Source organism: Lepidochelys kempii, chromosome 4, assembly GCF_965140285.1.
Source record: "Lepidochelys kempii isolate rLepKem1 chromosome 4, rLepKem1.hap1, whole genome shotgun sequence".
NCBI classification, from domain to species: domain Eukaryota; kingdom Metazoa; phylum Chordata; order Testudines; family Cheloniidae; genus Lepidochelys; species Lepidochelys kempii.
Window position 1 is genome coordinate 105,576,279 of NC_136383.1, and position 26,865 is coordinate 105,603,143.

Sequence of the window (26,865 nt, forward strand, 5' to 3'; positions counted from 1 at the left end):
TGTTTTTCTCCCTCTGTGTGTGAAAATTGCAAGCTGCTAATTGTGTTAGTACAGTCTAAGACAGAGTCTGTTCTCAAAACAATTCTTTGTAACAACAACCACTCACACAGAGAGAGACTCAAAGCAATACTCTGTAATAACAGAAACAGCACCCAGAGACTCCCCGCCCTTTTGCTGTATTTATCTCGCTTTGTTAACAATTATGATTAAAATAGAGATAGAGGATGTATGTGGATGGATGCTTGGTGTGGATAATAACTGAATGATCAGGGAGGTGCCAGCCTAAGAATGCAGCGTCCATCGGCCGAAGAAGGCGTCAAGTGGAAATAACCAGAGGACCCCCAGAGGGCAGACTGGAATCCATCCAACAGCCTCAAGGATGGGAGAACCAAAGAACAAGATAACATCTGGCAGCACGGAGCCATCAGGAATGTGACATCTGCTGACTAATTCAGCAACAGCATGATGAAGCAATTCCCAGAGACTGGCATAGGAAGAAATTCCTATAAAAATGGACTCTAGAAAGTGAGAACTTTGGGGTCTGATTCTGCAAATCAACTTCCAGAAGCATCAGATGTGGCCCTGCTCCCTCCTCATGTCCAGGCCACCTGGACAGTGGCTTGGCATGAGCAACTCTAAGGCTGGTAACTATGATAACAACCTTGCAGAACCTGTGTGCATGTGTGTGAGAATGAATGTGTGAATAAATATGAAATCAAATGGAATGTTATAGCTATAACTAACTGCTTACTATGATTCTTTCTGTATTCACAATAAATGTGGTATTTTGCCTTTTCCCCTTTAATAAGATCCTGCTGGTTTTTATTTTATTGGTATAACATTCAGATATAAAGAGGTAAAGCAGCGCCGCTCCCCAGAGCGCTGCTTTACCGTGTTCTATCCTAATTTGTGTAAAATCGGGGTAGAGGTATATAGTAAAGAACAGAAATATCAGACACATTAAACGTGATTTGCTGTGGGAAGAGTCAACATGTTTTTTGTAAAAGGAAATCATGCCTCACCAATCTACTAGAATTCTTTGAGGGGGGTCAACAAGCATGTGTACAAGGGGGATCAAGAGGCTGTAGCGTACTTAGATTTTCAGAGAGCCTTTGACAAGGTCCCTCACCAACAGCTCTTAAGCAAAGTAAACTATCATAGGATAAGGGGGAAGGTTCTCTCATGAATTGGTAACTGGTTAAAAGATCGGAAACAAAGGGTAGGAACAAACTGTTAGTGTTCAGAATGGAGAGAGGTAAACAGTGGTGTCCCCAAGGGGTCTGTACTTGGATTAGTGCTATTCAACATATTCATAAATGATTTGGAGAAAGGGGTAAACAATGAGGTGGCAAAATTTGCAGATGATATTAAACTACTCAAGATATTTAAGTCCAAAGCAGACTGTGAAGAGTTACAAAGGGATTTCACTAAACGGGGCAACAAAATGGCAGATGAAATTCAATGTTTATAAATGCAAAGTAATACACATTAGAAAACATAATGCCAACCATACGTATAAAATGATGGGGTCTAAATTAGCTGTTACCACTCAAGAAAGCCATCCTGGAGTCACTGTGGATAGTTCTCTGAAAACATCCACTCAATGTGCAGCAGCAGTCAAAAAAGCAAACAAAATGTTGGGAATTATTAAGAAAAGGATCAATAAGACGACAGAAAATATCATATTGCCTCTGTATAAACTGATGGTCTGCCCACATCTTGAATACTGCATGCAGATGTGGTCACCCCATCTAAAAAAAACAAACTGGAATTGGAAAAGGTACAGAAAGGGCAATAAAAATGATTACGAGTATGGAACAGCTTCCATATGAGGAGAGATTAATAAGACTGGGACTTTTCAGCTTGGAAAAGAGACTACTAATGTAACATGTCTATAAAATCATGAATGGTATGGAGAAAGTACATAAGGAAGTGTTATTTACTCTTCAGAACACAAAAACTGGGGGTCATGAAATTAATAGGTGGCAGGCTTAAAAGAAACAAATGGAAGTATTTCTTCACATAATGCACAGTCAACCTGTGGAACTCTTTCCCAGAGGGTGTTGTGAAGGCCAAGACTATAACACAGGATTCAAAAAAGAACTAGATTAATCCATGGAGGATAGGTCCATCAATAGCTATTAGCCAGGATGTGAAGGAATGGTGTCCCTAGCCTCTGTTTGCCAGAAGCTGGGAATGGGTGACAGTGGATGGATCACTTATTCTGTTCATTCCCTCTGAAGCACCTGCTGGAGATTGGGCTAGATGGACTTCTGGTATGACCCTTATGGCCATTCTTATGTTACTTGGGAATTTAGATACCCATCTGAAACCTATTCAGCATTTGTCCACTCAAAAATTCAAGTAGATTTGTTATACAGTGGCGTGCTTAAAAAGGCACATCCTCCACAAGAGAAAAGGAGTACTTGTGGCACCTTAGAGACTAACCAATTTATTTGAGCATGAGCTTTCGTGAACTACAGCTCACTTCATCGGATGCATACCGTGGAAACTGCAGTAGACATTATATACACACAGAGACCATGAAACAATACCCCCTCCCACCCCACTGTCCTGCTGGTAATAGCTTATCTAAAGTGATCATCAAGTTGGGCCATTTCCAGCACAAATCCAGGTTTTCTCACCCTCCGCCCCCCCCCCCCCGCACACACACACACAAACTCACTCTCCTGCTGGTAATAGCCCATCCAAAGTGACCACTCTCTTCACAATGTGTATGATAATCAAGGTGGGTCATTGATTATCATACACATTGTGAAGAGAGTGGTCATTTTGGATGGGCTATTACCAGCAGGAGAGTGAGTTGGGGGGCGGGAGGGGGCGGAGGGTGAGAAAACCTGGATTTGTGCTGGAAATGGCCCAACTTGATGATCACTTTAGATAAGCTATTACCAGCAGGACAGTGGGGTGGGAGGGAGTATTGTTTCATGGTCTCTGTGTGTATGTAATGTCTACTGCAGTTTCCACGGTATGCATCCGATGAAGTGAGCTGTAGCTCACGAAAGCTCATGCTCAAATAAATTGGTTAGTCTCTAAGGTGCCACAAGTACTCCTTTTCTTTTTGCAAAGACAGACTAACACGGCTGTTACTCCACAAGAGAGTTTGCAGTATAAAAACCAAACACTGATAAGATGTAAAAATGATCTAGAGGAAGTTATGTTATTGTTTCATTGACTCACTTTAATTGTTGGGGTAGAGAAGGCAATTGATTGATGAGAGCCACTGTCTGGAGTAAGTCTTTAGTGGTGAATTGAATGTGAGGCTAGGGGGCAGAACAGAAAAGCAACTAAGACAACATTAGGAAAAAGACACCAGGGCGGGGAGCACCACAGGGTCTCTAGGCTGACTGTTATCAGGTCATTCAAGAGAACCCTATGTAGGACATTTTGAAGAAATTCTTAACAATTTTTATAAATTGTAAACCAACTTTTCAGCTAAAAGCTCTATAGAAATCTAGTGTATATCTTTTTTTAAAATTAAAAAAACTGAAGGCATAACTTCACAACAGATTTCAACATCGTTTTTCAGGCAAGCTTCTGCCTTTTCAGATCTATTTTATCCTCCTTTTCTACTTCTGCCTTTTTAAGTCCCCACACTTTTCAAGAGTAAATTATGGATGAGGACACCAAAAAGGGGGGAGAGAGTTATCACCTACCTATCTTTGAGTAACATATTAATTATAGCTGCTTAGGTTGTCGTACTGATCAACTTAAACCCAATCCTGTAATGTTTTAAAGCTAACTGACAGAGGAAGCAAGACATATTCAAAGATTCTCACAGCACTTTCTGAAAGTACTTCAACCTCAAACGGATTCTGTAGCCACTCTATAAGAGCAATGAATCATCATTTGCTTAGCACACTTTTGGGTGCTATAAAACATGTTGCAGAAAGATCTGAAAGACAGTACCTGCCCCAAAGGGCTTACTGTCTAAAAGGTGTTATGCAGCAAATGAAATAAACTAATAAGGAAATAGGGGACCAGGGTACAGGAGAACGTCACTGATTATATTATGCATACTTCTCGTTCCATCATGCTCTGGAGGCCGCACAGTCTTGTGGACAGGGCACTGTACCAGAAGTAAAGAGAATTGGGTTCCAATCCAGTTCTGCCAACAATTTGCTGTGGCCTTACGCAAGCCACTTCAGCTGTGCCCCTCAGTTTCTCCTTCCTATCCTTTGTGGTGCATCTGGGAGATGAGCCGAATCCTCCTGCCCCACGTGGGAAATGAAGGAGTCAAGAGGGTCCCTGCAGGTGAAGAATGTCCCACAAGTAGGCTCTGTCATCATTAGGGCCCTGGACTATGAAGGCCTGACTGAAGCCATGAGTCTGAAGTTTTACTCCATAGGCTGCCACAGTTTCCAATGGGCTTACTTGTAGACACAATATAAAATCATTTGGGTGATATGAAGTTTCATAAAGTAATTAAAAACATGCTTCCCCCTTTATGTGCTGGACAGCTGTGAATTTAAGCACAACATGGCTCATCAACAACAACATTAGGCATTCCATAAATATTCTCAAGCTTTCACTTCTGTAAAATGAAGTCATTAAGTTTCAGTTCAGACCTAAAATGGAATAGTTTGAAATATAGTTTCCAATATCTGAGAAACTATTCTGTTGCCTGTGAGCATGAAATACATTCTTAATACACGACTAACAAAATTCCTGATATTTTGGATTTTGGGAGCAGATTATTTACATTTCTTAAGTCTCACTATACTGCACTAGACTGGTTTACTACAACAGATGAAAGTTTCTTGCTTTTGTGAGTGGCTCACCATAAACATCAAGGGCACACAGACAGTTTGGGAGACAGTGAGTTTCATGCAAAATACTGAGTACACAACATGGGAGGGGAATAATTTTTAAATAAAAATGATTCAATTTCAATTTGAGGGATTTTTTTTTAATTTCACTTATAATACACTTTCCTTTTAAAAATGAACCTACTTATAATTAAATTTGCAATTACGATAACCCATGTTAAGACCCAATCTATTAAAATCATTTCAATAAAAGACATGCTGAATCAGTAAGTCCTCAAAAAAGTAATGCATTACAGGCTACTTTTCTCTATACAGACTGAAAGGAAAAACCGCTTTTTACTCACTTTTTAAAACGGCAAATCACAAACACACTTGTATTAAGTATCGGCATCATTTTTCTGTTTACTATGAGTCAACTCTAGTATTCACCTGCTGCTTCTCCCCCGCCCTCCACGTCAGTACTTTCACTATGCTGTTCAGAAACACTTAGTTTCATTTCTCCCTCTATTCAAGGCAATTTTATTTAATAAAAATGTAAAATGTTTTGTGCAGTTTTAATTCCCATTTCCATACAAATGCAATTTGACACAATCCATCAGTATAGTTAATCGAGTAAAATAAGAAACATTTAACAATAAAATATATAGTCATTCTTAATTTCTAAATATTAAGACATATTATTGCTTAAATAATTGTGTATAGTTATAGCCTATCTTCCTGGCTAGCAAAAAGTACCAACGCTAGCGTAAAAGCTGTATTTAGTTGTCAATAATCAGAAAATTATTTTCCTAAAGTAAAGTTCTAAAGTACAAATGGAAAATAATTAAAATTAATGTTTCCTGATTGATCAACATTAAGTGATTTAAATCAATCCACTCTATAAATACAGGATAGGGCCAGTTCTGAAAGAACTTGTGTTTGAGAAACTGATGGGAAAGATTAATAAAAGTCTGGAATGGCCATGAAGGTGAGCAGGTGTTGCCTTTTTTTTTCTCCTTTTTCTTTCTTTCTTTTTCTTTTTTTAAAGCATGCCAAGTTTTTTGTTCCATAAAATTACAAGCGGTCATGCCAGGTGTAGAGAAAGCTCAGAATCACCAGTGTGCATAACAGGGCGTTTTAACTTTTGGACAAGATGTGTTGGTCAAGCTACAATGAATGCTTGATTATTCCACAAAGTCCTTGTACTAACAGTAGCACAGCTGTCAGAACTTTAGGAGGTAAAAGAAACAGGTGCCTCAACTGTTACATGCATGTGTCATGATTTAAGCTATTTATTCCATGAATTTCCAGTACTTTAGTGCATTCGATTTACATAACAGAGTTAAGGAAATAAAAGATACAGGAAAGAATTTTTGCCTAATATTTAGGGCCCTACCAAATTCACAGTCCATTTTGGTCAATTTCACGATCATGGAATTTTAAAAATCATAAATTTCAGATACTTAAATCTGATGTCTTGGTGTTATGACTGTGGGGGTCCTGACCCAAAAGGGAGGAGGAGTTGTTTTGGGGAAAGGAGGGGGGTTTGAGGTTATTGTAGGGGGGTTGTGGTATTGCCACTCTTACTTCTGCGCTGCTGCAGGCAGCGGCGCTGCCCTCAGAGTTGGGTGGATGAAGAACAGCAGCTGCTGGCCGGGAGCCCAGTTCTGAAGGCAGCGCCACCAGCAGCAGCAGCGCAGAAGTAAGGATGGCCTGGTATGGTATTGCCACCCTTACTTCTGCGCTGCTGCTGGCTGGGCACTGCCTTCCGAGCTGGGTGCCTGGCCAGCAGCCACAACTCTCTGGCTACCCATCTCTGAAGGCAGTGCAGAAATAAGGGTGGCAACACTATAATCCTCCTACAATAACCTTGTGACCCCTCTGCGGCTCCCTTTTGGGTCAGGACCCTCAATTTGAGAAACACTGGTCTCCCCTGTGAAATGTACACAAAAGACGAGATTTCACGGTCCATGAAGCATTTTTCAGTAATGAATTTGGCAGGGCCCTACTAACTTTAACAAAGGGATATTGAATGAGAACCAGACCCAAGCTAAGGAGCAATAATGATAAAATAAGCTATAGGAATCATCATACTACACAATAATATAGCAAGGTTTTATCTATAAATATCAGGATTTACTGAAAATACTTTTTGCTATTGAAGGGTGCTCCCAATTCAAATATCAAAGCAGAAGACCTCCACACAGATATATGAAAACCAGGGCTTAAAAAATCCACTCCGTGGCAAACAGGAGGCCACCCCTGGTGATTGTGGGACTTAATGATATCAACTCTAATTTATTTAAGCCTTTTAATTTTTTTTTTAATCAAAGTTTCTGGCCATTATGGCTTGAAACATTCCAAATGTGAACAGAAATGTAGATGGATAGTTTCATCCTCCCAAGTCTGAAATCAAAGACATCTCAAAAATTCTAATGTTGACCATTGCTTTGCCAACCAGAAAGAAATTCATTTGTAGTTCTGCTGTGAAAAGTGACAGCAAATGAACGCAGTTTTTTTGCTCAGTTGGTTCCTGTGTCTGCTTATTTTACTAATCAATGTAAGTTGAGAGACTTTAACTCTATTAGTACAGCAGAGACAATACAGCTTCAGGACAGCAAGGTAGTTGCCCTCAGCCTCACCCATCAGACTTGTTAACCAAACAATGCATATTCTGTACCTGATGGTTATGAGCCATAAAAAAAGTTTCACTTCCAGATTGCACATTTACTTTGCAGGGCTGAAAAACAATTTATTTGTACAGACTGAGAAAGTTTAGTTATGACATACTCAGGGAATACACACAATGCCAATTGTACAGTCACTGTTCAGAGCAGAACCATGCTTTAACACAAGGTGGGAAAACTTTTTGGCCTGAGGGCCACATCGGGGTGCGAAACTATATGGAGGGCCGGGTAGGGAAGGCTGTGCCCCCCAAACAGCCTGGCCCCCACCCCCTATTTGCCCCCTCCCACTAGTCTAGATCACAGGTGGGCAAACTACAGCCCACAGGCCACATCCGGCCCGCTGGACCCTTCTGCTTGGCCCCTGAGCTCCTGGCCCCGGAGATTCGCCCCCGGCTCCTCTCCCGCTGTTCCCCCTCTCCCGCAGCCTCAGCTCACTGTGCTGCCAGCGCAATGCTCTGGGCGGCGGGGCTGCGAGTTCCTGGGGCAGCGCAGCTGCGGAGCCCGGCCTGACCCGGTGCTCTGTGCTGCGCGGTGGTGTGGCTGGCTGCAGGCACAGTTGCCTGTCCTGGTGCTCTGGACGGCACGGCTGTAGTGCTGCCAGCCACCAGTGCTCCAGGCAGCGTGGTGAGGGGGAAGGGAGGTTGGAGAGAGGTCAGAGGAGTTTGGGATGGTGGTCAGGGGGCGGGGGCAGTGGTGAGCTGGAGCCCATTAGCACCGGTTCGCGAGAACTGGTTGTTAAATTTAAAAGTCCTTTTAGAACCGGTTGCCCCGCAAGGAACAACCAGTTCTAACAGGGCTGCTAAATTCAGCAACCGGCCAGAAGTAGCACCTCCACCAGCAGCTCCCCGCCCCAGCTCACCTCCCTTCTGCCTTAGCCTCCTGCCCTGAACGCACCACCCTGCCCTGCTTCTCCACCTGCGCCCCTCCCCCCCGGCTTCCCGCGAATCAGCTGTTCACGCAGGAAGCCGGGGAGAGCTGAGAAGCAGGCAGTGGCTTTGCGCTCTGGCCCAGGGAGGCAGAGCGGAGGGAAGCTGGGGGGGGGGGGGCGCCGTGAGGAGGGCTGCTCCCTGCCCCAGCTCACCTCCGCCTCCACCTCCCTGGGCCTGAGCGTGAAGCTGCCGCCTGCTTCTCAGCCCTCCCTGGCTTCCCGCGCGAACAGCTGATTCGGGGCGGTGCATTTAGGGGAGGAGCGGAGGCGAGGTGAGCTGGGGCCAGGTGGGGACCTGCCGGTGGGTGCTCTGCACGCACCAAATTTTCCCTGTGGGGGCTCCAGCCCCGGAGTCCCCACAGAGTCGGCACCTGAACACCGACTCAATTAGCAATGACACCCAAAAACCACTCATCACAGCATACAAGTTACAGTGCAAGACCCTGTCACAGCAATTTACAGCACCATTTTGGCCTCCACATTCACAGTTCCTCATTTTCTATATTTGTACAATATACCAATAGAGCGCTGAGGAAGGAAAACAGAATAGTTAGGAAGTGAATGACAGACTCTCTTGTCCCGAACTCTGCAATTATAGAGATTATAAACGGGTAATGAAGGTTGGTTTTGTATAGCACTTTGACATTAAAATATATGTGCTGGTACAGAAAATATATGGGCCTATGTCAGAAATGTAAAGGGAAGGGTAAACCCCTTTAAAATCCCTCCTGGCCAGAGGAAAAATCCTCTCACCTGTAAAGGGTTAAGAAGCTAAAGGTAACCTCGCTGGCACCTGACCAAAATGACCCAATGAGGAGACAAGATACTTTCAAAAGCTGGGAGGAGGGAGAGAAACAAAGGGTCTGTGTCTGTCCGTACGCTGCTTTGCCGGAGATAGACTAGGAATGGAGTCTTAGAACCTTTAGTAAGTAATCTAGCTAGGTATGCGTTAGATTATGATTTCTTTAAATGGCTGAGAAAAGAATTGTGCTGAATAGAATAACTATTTCTGTCTGTGTGTCTTTTTTGTAACTTAAGGTTTTGCCTAGAGGGATTCTCTATGTTTTGAATCTAATTACCCTGTAAGGTACCTACCATCCTGATTTTACAGGGGTGATTCCTTTGCTCCTATTTACTTCTATTTCTATTAAAAGTCTTCTTGTGAGAAAACTGAATGCTTTTTCATTGTTCTCAGATCCAAGGGTTTGGGTCTGTGGTCACCTATGCAAATTGGTGAGGATTTTTACCAAACCTTTCCCAGAAAATGGGGTGCAAGGGTTGGAAGGATTTTGGGGGGAAAGACGTGTCCAAACTACGTTTCCCAGTAAACCCAGTTAGAGTTTGGTGGTGGCAGTGGTTATTCCAAGGACAAAGGATAAAATTAATTTGTACCTTGGGGAAGTTTTAACCTAAGCTGATAAAAGTAAGCTTAGGAGATTTTCATGCAGGTCCCCACATTTGTACCCTAGAGTTCAGAGTGGGGGAGGAACCTTGACAGCCTATATTAATGCAAGCACACAACAACAGTTCCAAAGAGTTTGGGGGGGGACTGTCTCAGGGCACTAACAACTATTTACCCGTAGTTAATACTTTCCCAGTGCAGTACCCGACAATTTGAGATTTTGAAACACTACCCATGACACTCTGTTATACACAATATTTGTGTTCTGGGGCGAATGAGTAGATGTGTTCCTTTAGCCCTACAGCAGATAATTAACTGCTTAAGGAAAAATATTGGGGTCATGTTTTCATTGGATTTTGGGGGGGGAAAGGCAGGCAATTTTTGTAATAATTAAATGGCATCTTGGTCTTATTTTACCATTAAAGCAGTTCTTCTGCCACATAAGGAATTTTCAGACTTTGGGACATGAACCCCATCTTCAAGAACCAGCATATCACCCATATCATACAGCTTCCCTGTGATGACTGGTGAGAACCTGGCTTAAATCTTGAAGCATGAGGGTTTATATTAATCCAAAGCTAGTTTTTTTAAATATATATATTTAAATCGGATTTTTTTTAATATAACTGCTTAGTCCTTTTAAAAAAGTTCTGCTGAACTCCTGACCTTGTTAGCACAAAGATCCCATTGCCACAGGGTAAGTGCATTGTGTGGAGTATCATTTCCTTTTAACAGTTTTGAATGGCACTTTTCAATATCATGTCAGATGAAGATGATGAATGTACCCTTGTTCTTTTAAAAGAAAGTGACTAGAATCCTGGTTATTTATTTTCTATACTTTTAGCACGTCCCCTTGAATTTGTCTAAATTAAACAATCCCAGTCTTTTCCATCTCTCTTCATACGAGACTTTTCTATGCTCCTAATCATTCTTGTTGCCATTCCCTGAACCTCCTTTATTTCTATTAAAACCTTTTTGGCACTGGGTAACCAGAACTGAAGACTGTCTCCAAGTGGGGGTCATACCACTTATTTAGAGTGGGATTATAATATTTTCTTTCCATACCATTCTTATATATGCTAATAGTGATTATTTTTATACCACTGCTACACAGAGCACTCGACAAACAGGTGACAGTTAATTTAAAACCCAGAAATGTGTCTGTAGTTCAAGTTATTCCCGTCAACATCCATTTATTTGCATGTGGCAACACTAAATTGTATCTGCTACTGTTTTCTCCATTTACCTACCTTGGTTAGGTCCCTCAGAAGTTCTTCAGTTCTCTGTGGTCTGTGGACAAATCTAATTAATTCAGTCTTCAAGTTTAGACACTCAGTATTTACCCCTTTTTCTAGATCCAATACATTAAAACATCAGTCCTAGTACAGAAGTGTGTGGGCACCATGATTTAACTTTCTGCTATGATTAAAAGTCTCCTAAACTCACTCTCTCAGCAAGTTTTCCTCCTGGGTGTTCTCTTCCCGCTCCCAACACCTTCATATATTACCTGGTCCTACTCTCCCCCTGTATGTGCCCAATTCTGTCCCTAAACAGACAGCGGCAAGGAAAGAGACTTGGAAGAGATACTGGAACTACATGTCTCATATCAGTTCCAGCAACACAACCAAATTAAGATACACTACAGTGAATGCATTTTCAGAAAATGTTTGTTTAAAAACAAAAAACACGCTCTTACACCAAGTAAAATAAAACTCTCAGAAAATGTATTTCAAGTAACAAACACTGATACGCTTGGGAGGCAATGGAATTTTATGCAGGCTTCAGTCAACCAGATTAGGTTTAAATAGCTCAATAACTACAACCCCCTATGGCTGTGCAGTTTCACTTTGGTGAGCGTATGTAGTAAATTTGAACGGGGCAGGAGATAAGAGACCTGGTAGTTGGCAATGTTCCACAATCTAATTGTTAAATTATATGCCTTGAAAGACAAATACTGATTAAAAATGTGCACTGGCCAAGTGTCACCTGCTTTGATGCACCTAATTAATACAATTTTTAGTTCCAAAGTCACAAGGAGAACAACATGTGCAGGCGTCTTCTATATATCATTACGTAACAAGACAAAAAATAAGACACTCCAAGATACATCCCATTAATTAAGATAAATTTGAGAACTCTATCTAAAAACAGCAAGCCATGCTTCACACGCAAACCATTAGCTATTTATTTTGCCTAATTAATTCACATTTCTAAGTTTTATCCCCTCCCCATCATCCCTGTAACTCAAAAAATTTTATTAGAAGTAATAAAACAATTGTGTTGCAGCCCTTTCGATAGCAATCACAGAATGACTATAATGATACAGGAAAGGGGAACTCCTGTTTCAACATGATTTTGAAACAAATGTTAAGCTAATCAACAAATTAGCTTTAGTTTGTTTAATAGTATAATTTCTTGCATGTCATTTTTGCTCTTCATTTTACTAATACACAAAACTGAAATTAGTGAGTCACAATTTCAGGGGCAACTGCATTTACATCCCCGCTCCATGGTCCCTCGAGGGCACCCACTTAAGGTTTCAGACTATCAGTCATCACCTCTCAGACAGAGTCCCCATGTCTTTCTCCTTCCAGACTGGGGGTTTGGGCTTGCAGTCCCTCTGCACCACACTGTGATTTCCCCACAGCAGGTCTGAGTGGGGTCCAACACCTGGGGTTAACTTTTTCTCCAGGGGCTATAACAGTGTATACCAGATATCAACCAACCTTCACAAGGCAAGATAAATATATTAGGGCAAAAGTGATATAGAAACAAAACACTAAAAAAATAACTTCCTATGTGCATGCTAAAAGCACATCAGGGATCCCCCATCAGTCTCGTGGGGTTCTAGTAAGCCAAAGATTTTATATTGTTCCACAAAGGTTGGGTCTCCCCTCATGGACAGAAGGTTCTGCCCGTTGAATCAAAAGAAGGCACTGAGTTGCCTCAAATTCAGCCTCTGTATACCAAAAACCCTGTCTTTGTCTGTAGGTCTCCGAAAATCCAGTTTAAACCACTATATGCAAGCCTCCCCAGGGGGCAATAGCTCTCTCGAGCTATCCACAGCCTCAGTGATTTGCCTAAATCACTCCCCCTCAGCTCCGGATTTTAGTTTCTGAAGGAGCTCTGGTAATCCTCTGCACTGAAGTTGCATACAATCCCTGGCCCACAATGGTGCATAAACCATTCATTAAGTTAATACAGAATGGTCCCCAAAGATACTGCAAACAGTTGCAATATCTGGCAGTGATATTTCCAAATGATATATATGAGAGAGGAGAAAGAGAGAGACTAATCTAACAGTTTATGAAGTGTTATGGTTACCCTCTAAGGATCTTTGCTGATACAAACACTTCAAACTCTTTGGTTACTCAATTACAGACCTAAAAGAGGCAATTCTTCAACAACAAAAACTTCAAAAACAGACTCCAAGGAGAGACTGCTGAATTGGAATTAATTTGCAAATTGGACACCATTAAATTAGGCTTGAATAAAGACTGGGAGTGGATGTGTCATTACACAAAGTAAAACTATTCCCCCCCCCCCGGCCCGCCCTCTTGTCAACTGCTGGAAATGGCCCACCTTGATTATCACTACGAGAGGTCCCACCCTCTGTTCTCCTGCTGGTAATAGCTCACCTTAAGTGATCACTCTGGTTACAGTGTGTACGGTAACACCCATTGTTTCATGTTCTCTGTGTATATAAAATCTCCCCACTGTATTTTCCACTGCATGCATCCGATGAAGTGAGCTGTAGCTCACAAAAGCTTATGTTCAGATAAATTTGTTAGTCTCTAAGGTGCCAGAAGTACTCCTTTTCTTTTTGAGGATACAGACTAACACGGCTGTTACTCTGAAACTTGCTGATAAACTGTTACTAGAGGATCAATCTACCAGCAACTATTTCTCATCCTTTCTTTTCTTCAGATGCGGACATAAAAAATGCAGAAAATCAACTGCCTTTTTGAAGCCCCCATAAAAAACTCTCAAAGGAATTTTAGCACACACTGGACAGGGAAATCATTGTAGAAACTTTCTAGCAAATCTAGTTTAGGCACAGTTCTTGCTATAAACAATGTAAAATTGAAGCATCACATAAACCCCAAATGCAGTTAGTGCATATTGTCACAGCTTCTGTGGTAAAACCAGACTGGTGCAAACTGCTACAGGTACTGCTGATAAATCGGAATGATCTTAACAAAGTCCTTTTTTTTTTAAATGAATTTTTACATGCAAATTTGCTTTCTGCTTCTCAAGCGTATATAGGCCCCAGATGGAGAATACTTAAATCTCAAGGCTATATTCAAGTTTAATAATGCAATGCTACTACAGCGGACCCTTGCTAGAGCTTGCATCGCTATAGCGTGGATTCACATATAGCGTGGTCGCAGCAATGGATCCCAAATTTAAATATTTAAATTGAGATCCACAGTAATGCAGAACCTGCTAGAACACGGTCACCGCGTTAACACAGTACCGTGCATGGATCCCAAACCCCACGTTCTAGCGAGGTGTATAATTTAGTTCTTAGTCATATGACTGAAGCGGGAAGGCTATCCCCACACATCTGTTGAGCAACATTAGCATATGTTCTTATTAAATTATGGTAATTTGACTCTTCCTTTTATCTAACAAGGTTCTGGGGCATATTAACGGGACTGTCGTATGCAAGACACAGGAAGAAATTGAACCATTCTGTTCAACACTGGTGAGGTCTCAGATGGAGTAGTCCATCCAGTTCTGGATGCCACACTTTAAGAAGTTGCATGGTGTCAAGTATCAAGGGGTAGCCATGTTAGTCTGTATCCACAAAAACAACAAGGAGTCCGGTGGCACCTTAAAGGCTAACAGATTTATTTGGGCATAAGCTTTCGTGAGTAAAAAACCACTTCTTCAGTTGCATGGCACTCCTATTGCAAGTTTATATACTTATTCCATATACTATAAACATTACTTAGATTCCTATATTTTAAAAAGAATTTCAGAGCTAGTTCATAACACTAACTTGATGCCACAGTTGTGGAAGTCACTAAACTCCTTTCATATCAATGATGGCATTATTCCCATAGTAATTTGCTTTAAAAAGGGAAAAGCAAAAGGACACAGAAGAAAGGACAAATATTGCATAAAACTAAGACTGTTAGAGTCAACCAATGTGGTACAGTCAACCAATGTCACAAACATTTTTATTTGGAGTATTACACTTTTTTTCTTGCCTTTAAGTTTGAGAAGATCTCAGTCATTCATTCCTGGCTCCACCCCTAACTCATGACAATAAAAACTATACAAACTTGCAACCATCACGTTTATGCCTCATATCTTACATGGTAAGTGCTTAGAATAAGTCATATAACCCATCTCTTTTTCCCTAAAATGTATCTACAGAACACAGATATGTTAAGTAAAGAAGTACACAGGATTACAGCTCAGTAAGTGAAACTGACTGAAAGGGCACTAACTTTTAGTAGTTTACCTATTATCATTTTCAATATGCATAGGAAGTATTAAGAAAGAAGAGTGTCTTCCATAGTGTTGACCACAGCCAAGTATGCAGGTAGTCTTGCCAACAGTTCCTCTCCCATTCACGGTAAAATGCATCACCCTACTTTCACTTATGACTGAAACACTTCCCTGTGACAAGTGAAGCAGTTCTTTAAATACTTTCACAACACTACTTTCCATGCAATGTATCTTCAGTTCTCTGTAATGAAATGCAACAGAACGAAACAAAAGCCAGCATCGTGTCACTAGCCAATGTTCACTGATCACCAGTGGTCCCTAAGGAACACTCCTGGATGAAACAAAGCTTACGTCAACTAGGGGTATGGCATTTACAGTACCATTACAATAAAAATAGTAGAGGACTCAAGATATGAAACATTTGAAAGAAAGTCTTAGGAAATGCTCAACTATGGACAAAGAAGCCTTCATTAATTCTATATTAGAGTCCTACTGGATAGTTGGGATTCAGCACTTGCTAGCCAACAGCCAGCGTAACTGTATCAGGGCAAACCCCAGGTATAGACATAGTAGCTATGAATTGCACTAACTGAGCTTACTTCTGTATCAAGCAGGAGAAAACTCAACTCGAGCAAATTACACCAGACTTGTCTATACTTGGGCTCTGCAATGGCTTAGCTATACTGATTTGCTGGCCACTGATTGCTCAACCCAAAGCACAGACACAGCCTAAAGCACCTAGTTTAACAAGGTATATGTTTCTTCACATTCTTTATGAGCTCAGCTGCAGGGGTAGAGCAGCACATTAATAAAATTATCTAAATGAAGGGCTGGGGGAAAGCTGACTGGTGCAGAGGAGCACACAGTTCAAACACACACATCCCTGGGGGAGGATTTATTAAAAGGGATTCTCTATATCATGTAAAGAGAAAATAGAAGTTGATAAAAGTACAGGTAAGATCTGAAGAGAAACAATCAAAAGTCAATCACATGAAGGCAGACAACTGAATATTGCCAAATTTTATAAGAGCTTGTATGCAAACACTAGTAGTCTAAATACGAAGATGGGTGAACTTGAGTGCCAGGTATTAAATGAGGATATTGACATAATACGTATCATAGGAATCCGGTGGAACAATGATAATCAATGGGATACAGGTTTCAGAGTAACAGCCGTGTTAGTCTGTATTCGCAAAAAGAAAAGGAGTACTTGTGGCACCTTAGAGACTAACCAATTTATTTGAGCATGAGCTTTCGTGAGCTACAGCTCACTTCATCCGATGCATACTGTGGAAACTGCAGAAGATATTATATATACAGAGACCATGAAACAATACCTCCTCCCACCCCACTCTCCTGCTGGTAATAGCTTATCTAAAGTGATCATCAGGTGGGCCATTTCTAGCACAAATCTGGAATGCTGGAAATGGCCCACCTGATGATCACTTTAGATAAGCTATTACCAGCAGGACAGTGGGGTGGGAGTAGGTATTGTTTCATATTCTCTGTGTATATATAAAGCCTTCTGCAGTTTCCATGATATGCATCTGAGGAAGTGAGCTGTAGCTCACGAAAGCTTATGCTCTAATAAATTGGTTAGTCTCTAAGGTGCCACAAGTACTCCTTTTCTCAATGGGATACAGTAATTCTAGAGTACAAAATATGTAGGAATAACAGAGTAGTGGGGGAGTGTCACTATATGTGACAGATGCGTAGACTCAAATATAAGAAGCAGGTAGCCTGACAAAATCAGCAGGGACACTGGATGACTGAGATGTTAACGGAGCACTCAAGGAAAACAAGACCATCGCAGAGAAGCTAAATGAATTCTTTGCATTGGTTTTCACTGCAGAGGGTGTGAAGGAGATTCTCACACCTGAGCCATTCTTTTAGGTGACAATTCTCAGGAATCAGAGTGGTAGCCATGTTAGTCTGTATTAGGGGGAAAAAAACAAAAATAAAAAACCCCCGAGAAGTAATTGATTGGTCTTGTTACAGTTGGTATGGCAACACCCATTTTTTCATGTTCTCTGTGTATATATATCTTCCTACTGTATTTCCCACTGCATGCATCCGATGAAGTGGGTTTTCGCCCATGAAAGCTTATGCCCAAATAATTTTGTTCATCTCTAAGGTGCCACAAGTGCTCATATTTTTTTAATTCTGAGGAACTGCTCCAGACTGAGGTGTCAATAGAGGAGATTTTGGAACAAACTGATACATTTAACAGTATTAAGTCACCAGGACCAGATGATATTCACCCAATGCTTCTGGAGAAAATCAAATATGAAATAGCAGAACTGCTAACTGTGGTATGTAACCTATTGTTTAAATCAGCCTCTGTACCGGTGGCAACTAATGTAATGTCAATTTTGTAAAAAGGCTCCAGAAGCAATCCTGGCAAATACAGGGTTCTCATCTGTATGCTGTATCCATTCTTTGAGTTATACTTCGATTGTAAGCTCTTCATGACAGGGACGATCCCTCTGTTATGTGTTAATACAGTGCAGTCAGATCCAATATTGGGTTCACTACATATTACCACCATACAAACAAACAAACAAAAACATTAGAAAGTGTAGCATGGTAAACAACTTGGTACTGACAAGGATATTTTTTCCATGTCTAGCTTATATTGTATAATTCCCTACAAAAAATTAGGTGAAGTAATCCTTTCAAGGACAGGTCTGTAGTAAGCAACTGTTTCTTAAGAAGGTGTTTTGTTTCTTTTCTTGGAATGCTTTAATTTTGAATCCCTCAGTTCAGATTAGTGGGTCATTTTCAAGATCTCTACAAGTTATAAACAGTACAAAAATGTTAATTATATTTTTGCAGGGATGCTCTGAGACAGATAGAAGACCTCAGTACTTTTTCAAAAACTTCTGGGAGAGAAGAAACAATAAGTCTTTTCAATAATTCTCAAAGTTGAGGAGTTAAATTTTACATACTGTTAAAGTAAATGAATAAACCAGCACAGTCTAGTTTGATAACACTTTTCTGTGGAATAATCATAACCCACAGAATGCTTTGGAATCACGTGCATTAAGGAAAAACTTACAGAATGAGGATGGAGCCATGATAATCAGGATCAGAGAAGTGTTCCAAGTGTAAGGAGTCTTAAAGAAGGCAGCCTAGGCACTCAAGCAGGATAAAGTAGTAAAGAAAATCTACATTTTTTGCAGAGTGAAATCATAGAAAGAAACATGAGGAGAAAAGGTGGCGGGGAGGGGGGGGGGGGGCAGGCTGTGTAGGCCTCTGAAGGGAAGGACCAGGAATTTGACTGATGCTAAACAGATAAGTGATTTGAAGAATTGTTGGAGATAAAGTAGCAAGCCAGGGAATTGTTTATATGGCAGTATTTTGGACAGACTGAAGGACAGCGAGGTGGGTGTCCACAAAGCCATCCATATATATAATGATGCTATAAGTAACACTTTAAAAAAATACAGAGTTAGCAAGTATAGCAGCTTGCACTTTGCCTGAGATATTTCAAATGTGGAAGATGCATAAACAAAAAAATCCATTAAAAAAATCACTCAAAGCACCTTAAATATACATAGCATTATGAAGTCAGATTTCTTGCCCCATAAGAGAAAAAACTGTAAAGATGCTATAAAGATATTAAAATGTTGTAGGATGATTAAAGATAGCATTGTACAGTCCACATAAAATCAGAACAGGTCTCTGTGGTTATATTTCATATAAATCCACACTTGAAAAACCAACTAATCCAGTCTGTAAAGATGATGAAATACAGACAGCATCAATATAAATCACAGTACCCTATCTCTGAACTGTTTACTAATACCAACAAGCACCACCATAGAACGCTCTACAAACACCAAATCCTCACAACACCCTTCTGAGGTACGATCTCAAATTTACAGATCCGGAAAAAGATAAAAGTGACTTGCGCAATGCTACACAGCAAGTCAACAGAACAGCCAAGACTGGAATTCAGGAGTGCCTATCTCCCAAATCCAAGTTCAGTTTACTAGACTGTGTTGCCTCACTTCCCTGCATTGTCACTCAGGATATCGATTATAGATTTCAAAGATTGTAGATGAGCCTGTATTTTCTAACCCTCAGGTCATTCTTATCATTAAGAGATTCATGTAAGATCTTACCCAGAGAAATGTACCCATTTTAGCTCAGGGCACCAAGAATATGGTTTAATTTAACAGTAACAGTCTTTACATTGGTAAGTCATGTGAACTCTTTTGACTTACATGCTTACAATGTTTTCCTCTTACTCCTTTTCCTGATTAGACTTCTCTAAGCCTGGTGACCCCCACGCCAAAACTCTGCTCTACTTTTAACCACTTTTAAATACAACATCTGTGTGTAAATCCTGTCCCATTGTAATTAAGAACCCAACAGTCAAAGGATTTTCACTGCTATAAGCTTCCTACCATTCAAAAATATTAGAATAGTTTATTCAAATGTACACAAGCATCTCAAGAGATGTACTTTGATACTTTATTGATATCAATATTTCCAAATTCTTGAAGAAAAATTCATATTAAGAAGTTAAAAAAGCTGTTTTACTGACACTCCTTTTAAATGTTTCATCATAATCTGTGTTTTAAAATAATCAATGGTAAGAACATTTTACGCTCGAGAGATAAAACTGCATATGTGCATTATTTTTTAAAAAAAATATTAAACTGAGGCAAAACCTTTCCATTCAAGCATATCCTCCTCTTTTCTGGATAACCATCATCCATCCCTCCCAGGAACCAGGGAAGTCATGATTTTCATTGCAGCATCTGGCTCCTTGGCAGCTTTATAGGCAGCTGTGTTGGCAATTTTGGAAATACTTGCAAGTTTGTCCGTTAGGCTTTGGAGGGCCATCTAATTTTCCCAAAGCTGTTTTGCTGCTCTACTGAGTCATTCACTGCCACATTTTTGGGTACGAGTCCAATGGACCCATGCAGGTTCCATGATACGCACACACCCTCTGAAGCTGTTAAAAATTATGCTATGGATCCTTTTACAGCACACAGAAACTTGTTCATGATTCTTCTGTTAAAGCCACCCACATTCTGACCCATCACCTGCACACTAATGTTGCAAGTATATTTTGCGCAAATTAAATTAACAGTTTCTCTGGCAACCTTCCAACCAACATAGATATAGATGCACAATTAAATATAGTCATTGTGTGTCTAAGACTCCTCCACCCTGTGAAAGATGCCAGGAATGTGTCTTTTTGCTGAGGATACACGAACTCGTTAATACAAGCCATGTCCTGGGTGCTAGACACAAGATAAATGGTTAAGAGGGAGCCTCATTATACCTGAAGAGAGCTTCTGAGCCAGCCAACCTTCAAAACACCCTGTGCATTCACACAAACACAACCCACAGCAGGAGGCTATCACAGGAGAAGGGACTCCAGATCTTAACAAGATCATTAATTCAACAGGACCTAGCATAGATCCACCTTCAGACTCTTTTCCGGGGGCTTCGCTGGGCTGAGTGGGAAGGCTGTGACTGCCAGCTAAGCTCTCACAGGAGAGTTAATACCGCATTGCTGCTGAAGCTGCTCATTTTCTCAAGCAATAACATCCAAAAAGCAGCCCCAGAGAGTCTCTTGGAGACCCGGCTGGCTTCTCTGCAGAGAGGAGCAGCAGCTCCGCAGTGTCCATCCCCGCTGGGGAGAAGGAAGGTTCATCAGAGCTCGGGGTGGGACCCGCAAGCGCAGCCAAGCGCTGGCGGAGTTTGCAAATCAGGGGGAAACAGTGGCTGCAGAGGGGAAAGCAGCTGAGAGCCACCCACGCACTCCCCCCCGCTCAGCCCGCCAGGGCTGCAGCGCGTCTGGCTGGGCTCTACACGGGGCTCGGCTGGTCCCCCGGGGGTAGGACGAGGCTCGGTTAGTTCCGCGCGGGCGGGACGGGGCGAGAGTCCCCCCACGGGCGGGACGGGACCCGGCTGGTCAGTACCAGGCTCCGCCCGGGGCCGCAGGCGGAACTGCCTGGGGTCCCCGTCTCCTCGCGGGGGACGCTCCCGCCCAGGCTGTTACCTGTCCCCGTTGCCGGGGGCTCTGCCGCGGAGGCGCCGCCTCTTCTCCTGCCCCCGGCCACGTCCCCGGACTCCAGCTCGCATCCCGCGGCGGCCAGGAGCAGCCCCAGCAGCAGGACCAGGACCGGGACCGGGGCTCCCGCTGCCCCCGGCCGCCTCCCCGCGGCGCCACTCGGGACCCGGACCCCGCTCATCGGTGCCGCTGCCGCAGCGACCGCAACCGGCTCCGCTGTGCCGCTTCCACCCCCGCCCGGCTCCGGCAGCCGAGCCGAGCCGCGCTCCGCCCGCCCCCTGCGCCCCACGCTGCCTCCCGCCGCCGCCGGCTTCCGGGGCTCCGCGCCTGCGCGGCCAGACGTCACCGCGCAAACGAGCCTGGTGACTCCTCGGGGAAAGAGGCGCGGGCGAGGGGGGCGGAGCTGAGGGGGGCGCGGGCGGGGTAGCCCAGGGGGCGGGGCGGGCTAGGCAGAGCAGGCTGGGCGCGCGGCGGGGAGGCTGTGGGGCCGTGCCGGAGTCCGGGCCCGCCCCTGCCATGAGAGACGCAGGGGAAGCGGGGCTGCCCCAGCCGCGGGCCAGGAAGCGGGGGAGGGGAAGGAAGAGGGAGACGGGCGGGTGGCTCCAGGAGAGCAGGGAGCCCGCCGCAGAGAGGCGCGTGGGCGGAGAGGGAAACAACAAGGCACGAGCCAGGCAGCTGCAGGATGCAGGAGGGTCCTGCCGAAGGCAGCAGTGGGACGGAGAAACGGGGAGGGGGAGAGGAAACGGTAACTGATCACTTTCCTCCGTGCTCAGTTTGTAATGAAAAGGGTGCCGGGGCTCTTGCAAAAAGAAGAGGAGGACTTGGGGCACCTTAGAGACTAACCAATTTATTTGAGCATGCGTATCCGATGAAGTGAGCTGTAGCTCACGAAAGCTTGTGCTCAAATTAATTGGTTAGTCTCTAAGGTGCCACAAGTCCTCCTTTTTGCGACTACAGACTAACACGGCTGCTACTCTGAAACCTATTCTTCAATCAGGGACAACCGTCAGTAAATCCTAGGTGCGTTAACGGAGCAGCAGATCCACCCACAAATGTCACATTTTAAAAAAAAAAACCTACCTTCTCCCACAGTTTCCTTGTAAATACCATGAAATTATAAAACTAAATAACTTGTCCCCATGGCCGTCATAAATAGCTAATAAGATCCTCCTCTTGCTGTACTTAACTACTTGCTCCTTCCTCCTACTCTGCAGCATTTGTGGAAGAGTACATCTGGCTAAACCTTTATGTGCTCTCCCCACAGAGCAGTAAATGGAATGAAATTGCTACTTAGTAGTATTTACAAAAAAAATTGAGCTACACAATCAAGCTTATGTTAAATTAATTCCCTGAGGGTTTTAAAATGTACATAAGTTTAGCAACTTTTCACTGAGGAAGGAGCATAAAAGCAGAGCTTTCTATTCCGAGAAAGAGGAATTGGGACATATATTTTACAAAAAAGAAAATGTTGGAAGTCATGTATGTACAGACTATTTTAAATCAATAGAGCTAAATGGTATTTGAAGCCTTGTCACATAAACGCTAATATATAAAACAAAATTGAGCCCTCAACAGGTCCAGGACTTACTGTAGTAATAGCATGAGCCTGTAATGCTTGAGCAAAAGGACTAACTCCCCTAGACAAAAGCAGTACCAGACACATTCTTCATGTGGACCAGCCAATAGATAGAGATAAAACCAGACATTCTCCTAGTGTAGGTTAGGACTACACCATGCTCAGTGCTGTACAAACAGATAAGCCAGTGGGGAACCCAAACTTAAGGCCCTTCACTCCAACTGAAGTAACAGAGTAGAAAACCAGGACCTCTAAAGACCAGGCCTATGGTCCCTGCTGTATAGAGTTTATATTCTAATTTCAGGCAAAGATAGAATAGTTCATACACATAGCATAGCAGAGAATAGTGCAACGTGAAGCCATATAGATGGGGGAAATATATTCCAAGTATATTTACACACAAAAATATAGGTTTTAAAAACAGTAAATCCTTTGAGGAGGCTGTGCAGGGGAAAGGAAGGTTACTTACCTGTATCAGAGGTTCTTTGAGATAGACTCTGCATATTACCAGTTGTGGGGTGCTCCCACTGGTGCAGCCTGAAAGGTAAAATTTACTAACAGTAGTCATTGGAGTGTCCACATGCCTCCTTTGGCCTTCCCCTCACTGAACTCTGGATGTTCTAGGGCAAGTGTTTAAAAGGAGCGTAGTGCTCCACTACCACAGTTTCTTCCCCTCTAACCCCAACCATTTGGTAAGTAGGACAGCAAGGTAATGAGGAAAGGTGGACATGACGTGTGAATATACAGATCCATCTCAAAGGACCTCAGTTATAGGTCAGTAAGATTCATTTCTTCCTTTGAGAGTCCTTTGCATATTCACATTCATGGGATAGATTAATAAGCAGTATTCTGACCCAGGATGGTGAGACCCAGAGTTCTAGTTAAGGAGTGCAGAACTGCCTTGCCAAATTTTGCATCTGAGCTAGATTCTGAGTCTAAAGAATAATATTAAGGAAAAGTGCGAACAGAACTCCAGGTTGCTACTCTATATATTTCTACCAGAGGAATATGTCTACAGAAAACCATAAAAGTTGCCTTTGATCTAGCTGAATGAGTTCTGTTGCCTGGTGGAGTGGATAATCCCTACAATTTATAAAATTCATAAATACTTAATCTAACCCATCTAGAGAGTCTGTACAGAAATCCCTTTTCCTTTTTTTTTTCTTTTTTTATCCACGAGCCATAAACAGCCTTGAAGATTGTCTAAAGAGGACTGAAAAGTTTACCTTTCATTGCATTTTGTCCACCACATTAATGACCTTAACACTTGTTGTGGAATTAATTTTTTTTTTCATGCTGTCTAAACCTGGTATGTAATTCTTTGCTAACCAGTACAGAAGGTCTCATCTGAAGACAAGCAAAAGGAGTCATTGCTGTGGATGACGCCAGCAGACCCAGCAATCAAAGGAAGAAAAGAATTAACTGTCTTGGTAAGTGGTTCAGGAGATATACACATCTGTTTGTTTTGATATATCTCGTCTGGGAGAAAAGCTCTCTCCACAGTTGAATCCAATATGGCTTTTATAAAAAGAATCCTTTGAGTGAGTTTAGACAGGACTTTTCCCAATATATCTGTACTCCCAGACTGACAAATGGTGAACGTATTTGACTTACATGTACTGAGATATCTTCCCTGGACAACATTTTTATTAGACAGTCCTCTAGGTGCAGGATACATATGTTCTTAGCTATGCTGCTACAACACACAGGCATTTTGTAAACTTCCTGAGTGCTGTACACAACTCAAAAAGGAAGACATTGTACTGAAAATGGTCCTGTTCAACAATGAAATGCAGGTACCTCCAAGGACATGACCTTACAGAAAAGTGGACATATTCATCGTTGAGGTCCAGAGGTACACACCACTCCTGGAGAGAAAGAGAAGGTATTACAGAAGTTAGAGACAACATGCAGAAGCATAATTTCTTTATATAAGGCCATGTCTACACTACCACTTATGTTGGCAAAACTTACATCACTCAGGAATGTATGTGGAAAAACACACACCCCTGAGTGACATCAATTTTGCTGGCGTAAGTGGCCATGTTCACAGTGCTATGTTGGTGGAAGAGCTTCTCCCACCAACATCGCTGCCTCCGCTTATTGGGGATGGTCTAATTATGTCAATGGGAGAGCTCTCTCCCATCGGCATAGAGTAGCTACACAAGCGATCTTACAGTGGCGCAGCTGCATCAGTACATCTGTGCTGCTGTAAACTATCTAGTCTAGATAAAGCCTATGCGTTCAATCTCTTTAAATCCGAAATAAAGCAAAGGCCCATTTCTTTTTTGGGGAGTAGAAAACAAGAAGTAAAACCCATTCCCTCTGCAATCTCATGGAACTACCTCTGTGGCACCCAGCTGTAGCAGAGATTGAACCTCCTTTTTTAAACAAATCAAGACGACTTTGATCTCTGCCCAGATATGAAACTGGTGGTTGTTAGGGGAAAAGGTTTGAATTAAATTGTGAAACCACATGAAATAACTTCTAAAATGCATCTATCCAATGTTATTAACTCCCATTGATAATCAAAATGGGACTACTGGTACCCAAACTGTGGATAAGTAATGTCCAAGCAGACTGGCTTGAAGCTCTGTGTCAAAGTGGATGTCTTGGAGGAACCATAGAAGATGAACATGAAACTTTCCCTTTAATATTGCAAGGTTTAAATTTCTTCCTCACTTGTAGTTGGTGTTGTGGGGTATAATGAGAGTGGAAATGATATGACTTTTTCTAATAATTGTAATGAAGTGAAGGACACGAAGGAGGTGGGATTACATTTGATATTTATGTAATGGAGTCGAATAAGGCCTCTTCCCTGTATTAAAGAAACCTAAAGAGCTTAAATTTTTCATTTTCTCCAGTATTTCATCAGTCTGACCACTAAACGGACTATCTCCTTCAAATGGAACGTCCACAATCCTCATTTTTATTTTGCAAGGGAGTCCCACTGATCTTAACCATGCATGTCTCCTTAATGACAGCCAAAGCTACTGATCTTGCTGAAGTATCTGAGGAGTCAAAAGATGCTCTCAGTTGTTGCTTAGCAACATTCAGTCCTTCAGCCAAAACAGCATTGCATAATTTTTTTGTGTTTCGCTGGAAGAGCATTAAGAAAAAGAGGACATATTGCTCTAGAGATGGTATTTGTACCTAGCCATGATATCTTCATAGTTGGAAATGTGCATGTATTATGTAGCTGAAGAAAATATTTGTCTTCTTAATTCATCTACCTTCTTCCCTTCTTTATTGATGCAGTAGAGTGATTTCGGGCATCTTTTGATTTGACAAGTGCCACTTCAACCACCAACTAATTAGGAGGCAGATGAGTATGAAATGTAACCATTCCTTCTTGATGGAAATGATGTAATTTGTCTGTCTTCTTAGACAGAGGCTGAGTGGTTAAGGCAGTCTTCCAGACTGATTGAGACAGCAAAGGCAACCCCCTCTAATAATGGAAGTGTGTCTCATTATCTAGCCTCTGCCCCCAAAATGTAAAAGACTACAGGATGTTCAATATTTTCATTGATGATCTGGAGGATGGCGTGGATTGCACCCTCAGCAAGTTTGCAGATGACACTCAACTGGGAGGAGTGGTAGCTACGCTGGAGGATAGGGATAGGATACAGAGGGACCTAGACACATTAGAGGTTTGGGCCAAAAGAAATCTGATGAGGTTCAACAAGGACAAGTGTAGAGTCCTGCATTCAGGAAGGAAGAATCCCATACACTGCTACAGACTAGGGACCGAATGACAAGGCAGCAGTTCTACGGAAAAGGACCTAGGAGTTATGGTGGACGAGAAGCTGGATATGAGTCAACAGTGTGCCCTTGTTGCCAAGAAGGCTAATGGCATTTTGGGCTGTACAAGTAGGAGCATTGCCAGCAGACTGAGGGACGTGGTCATTCCCCACTATTGGGCATTGGTGAGGCCTCATCTGGAGTACTGTGTCCAGTTTGGGGCCCCACACTAGAAGAAGATGTGGAAAAATTGGAAAGAGTCCAGCGG

General features: G+C 42.3%; 1 protein-coding gene across 1 annotated transcript in view; it reads right to left on the bottom strand.

The window, feature by feature from the left end:
• STIM2 (stromal interaction molecule 2) overlaps positions 1–21,524 on the bottom strand; it is a 143,743-nt gene extending 122,219 nt beyond the window's left edge. Inside the window, exon 1 of the mRNA XM_073342331.2 lies at positions 21,269–21,524. Within this exon, the coding sequence (XP_073198432.1) occupies positions 21,269–21,461 (193 nt within the window). The 5' untranslated portion in view covers positions 21,462–21,524. The remainder of the gene's footprint in view (positions 1–21,268) is intronic.
• Positions 21,525–26,865: the final 5,341 nt, after the last annotated feature.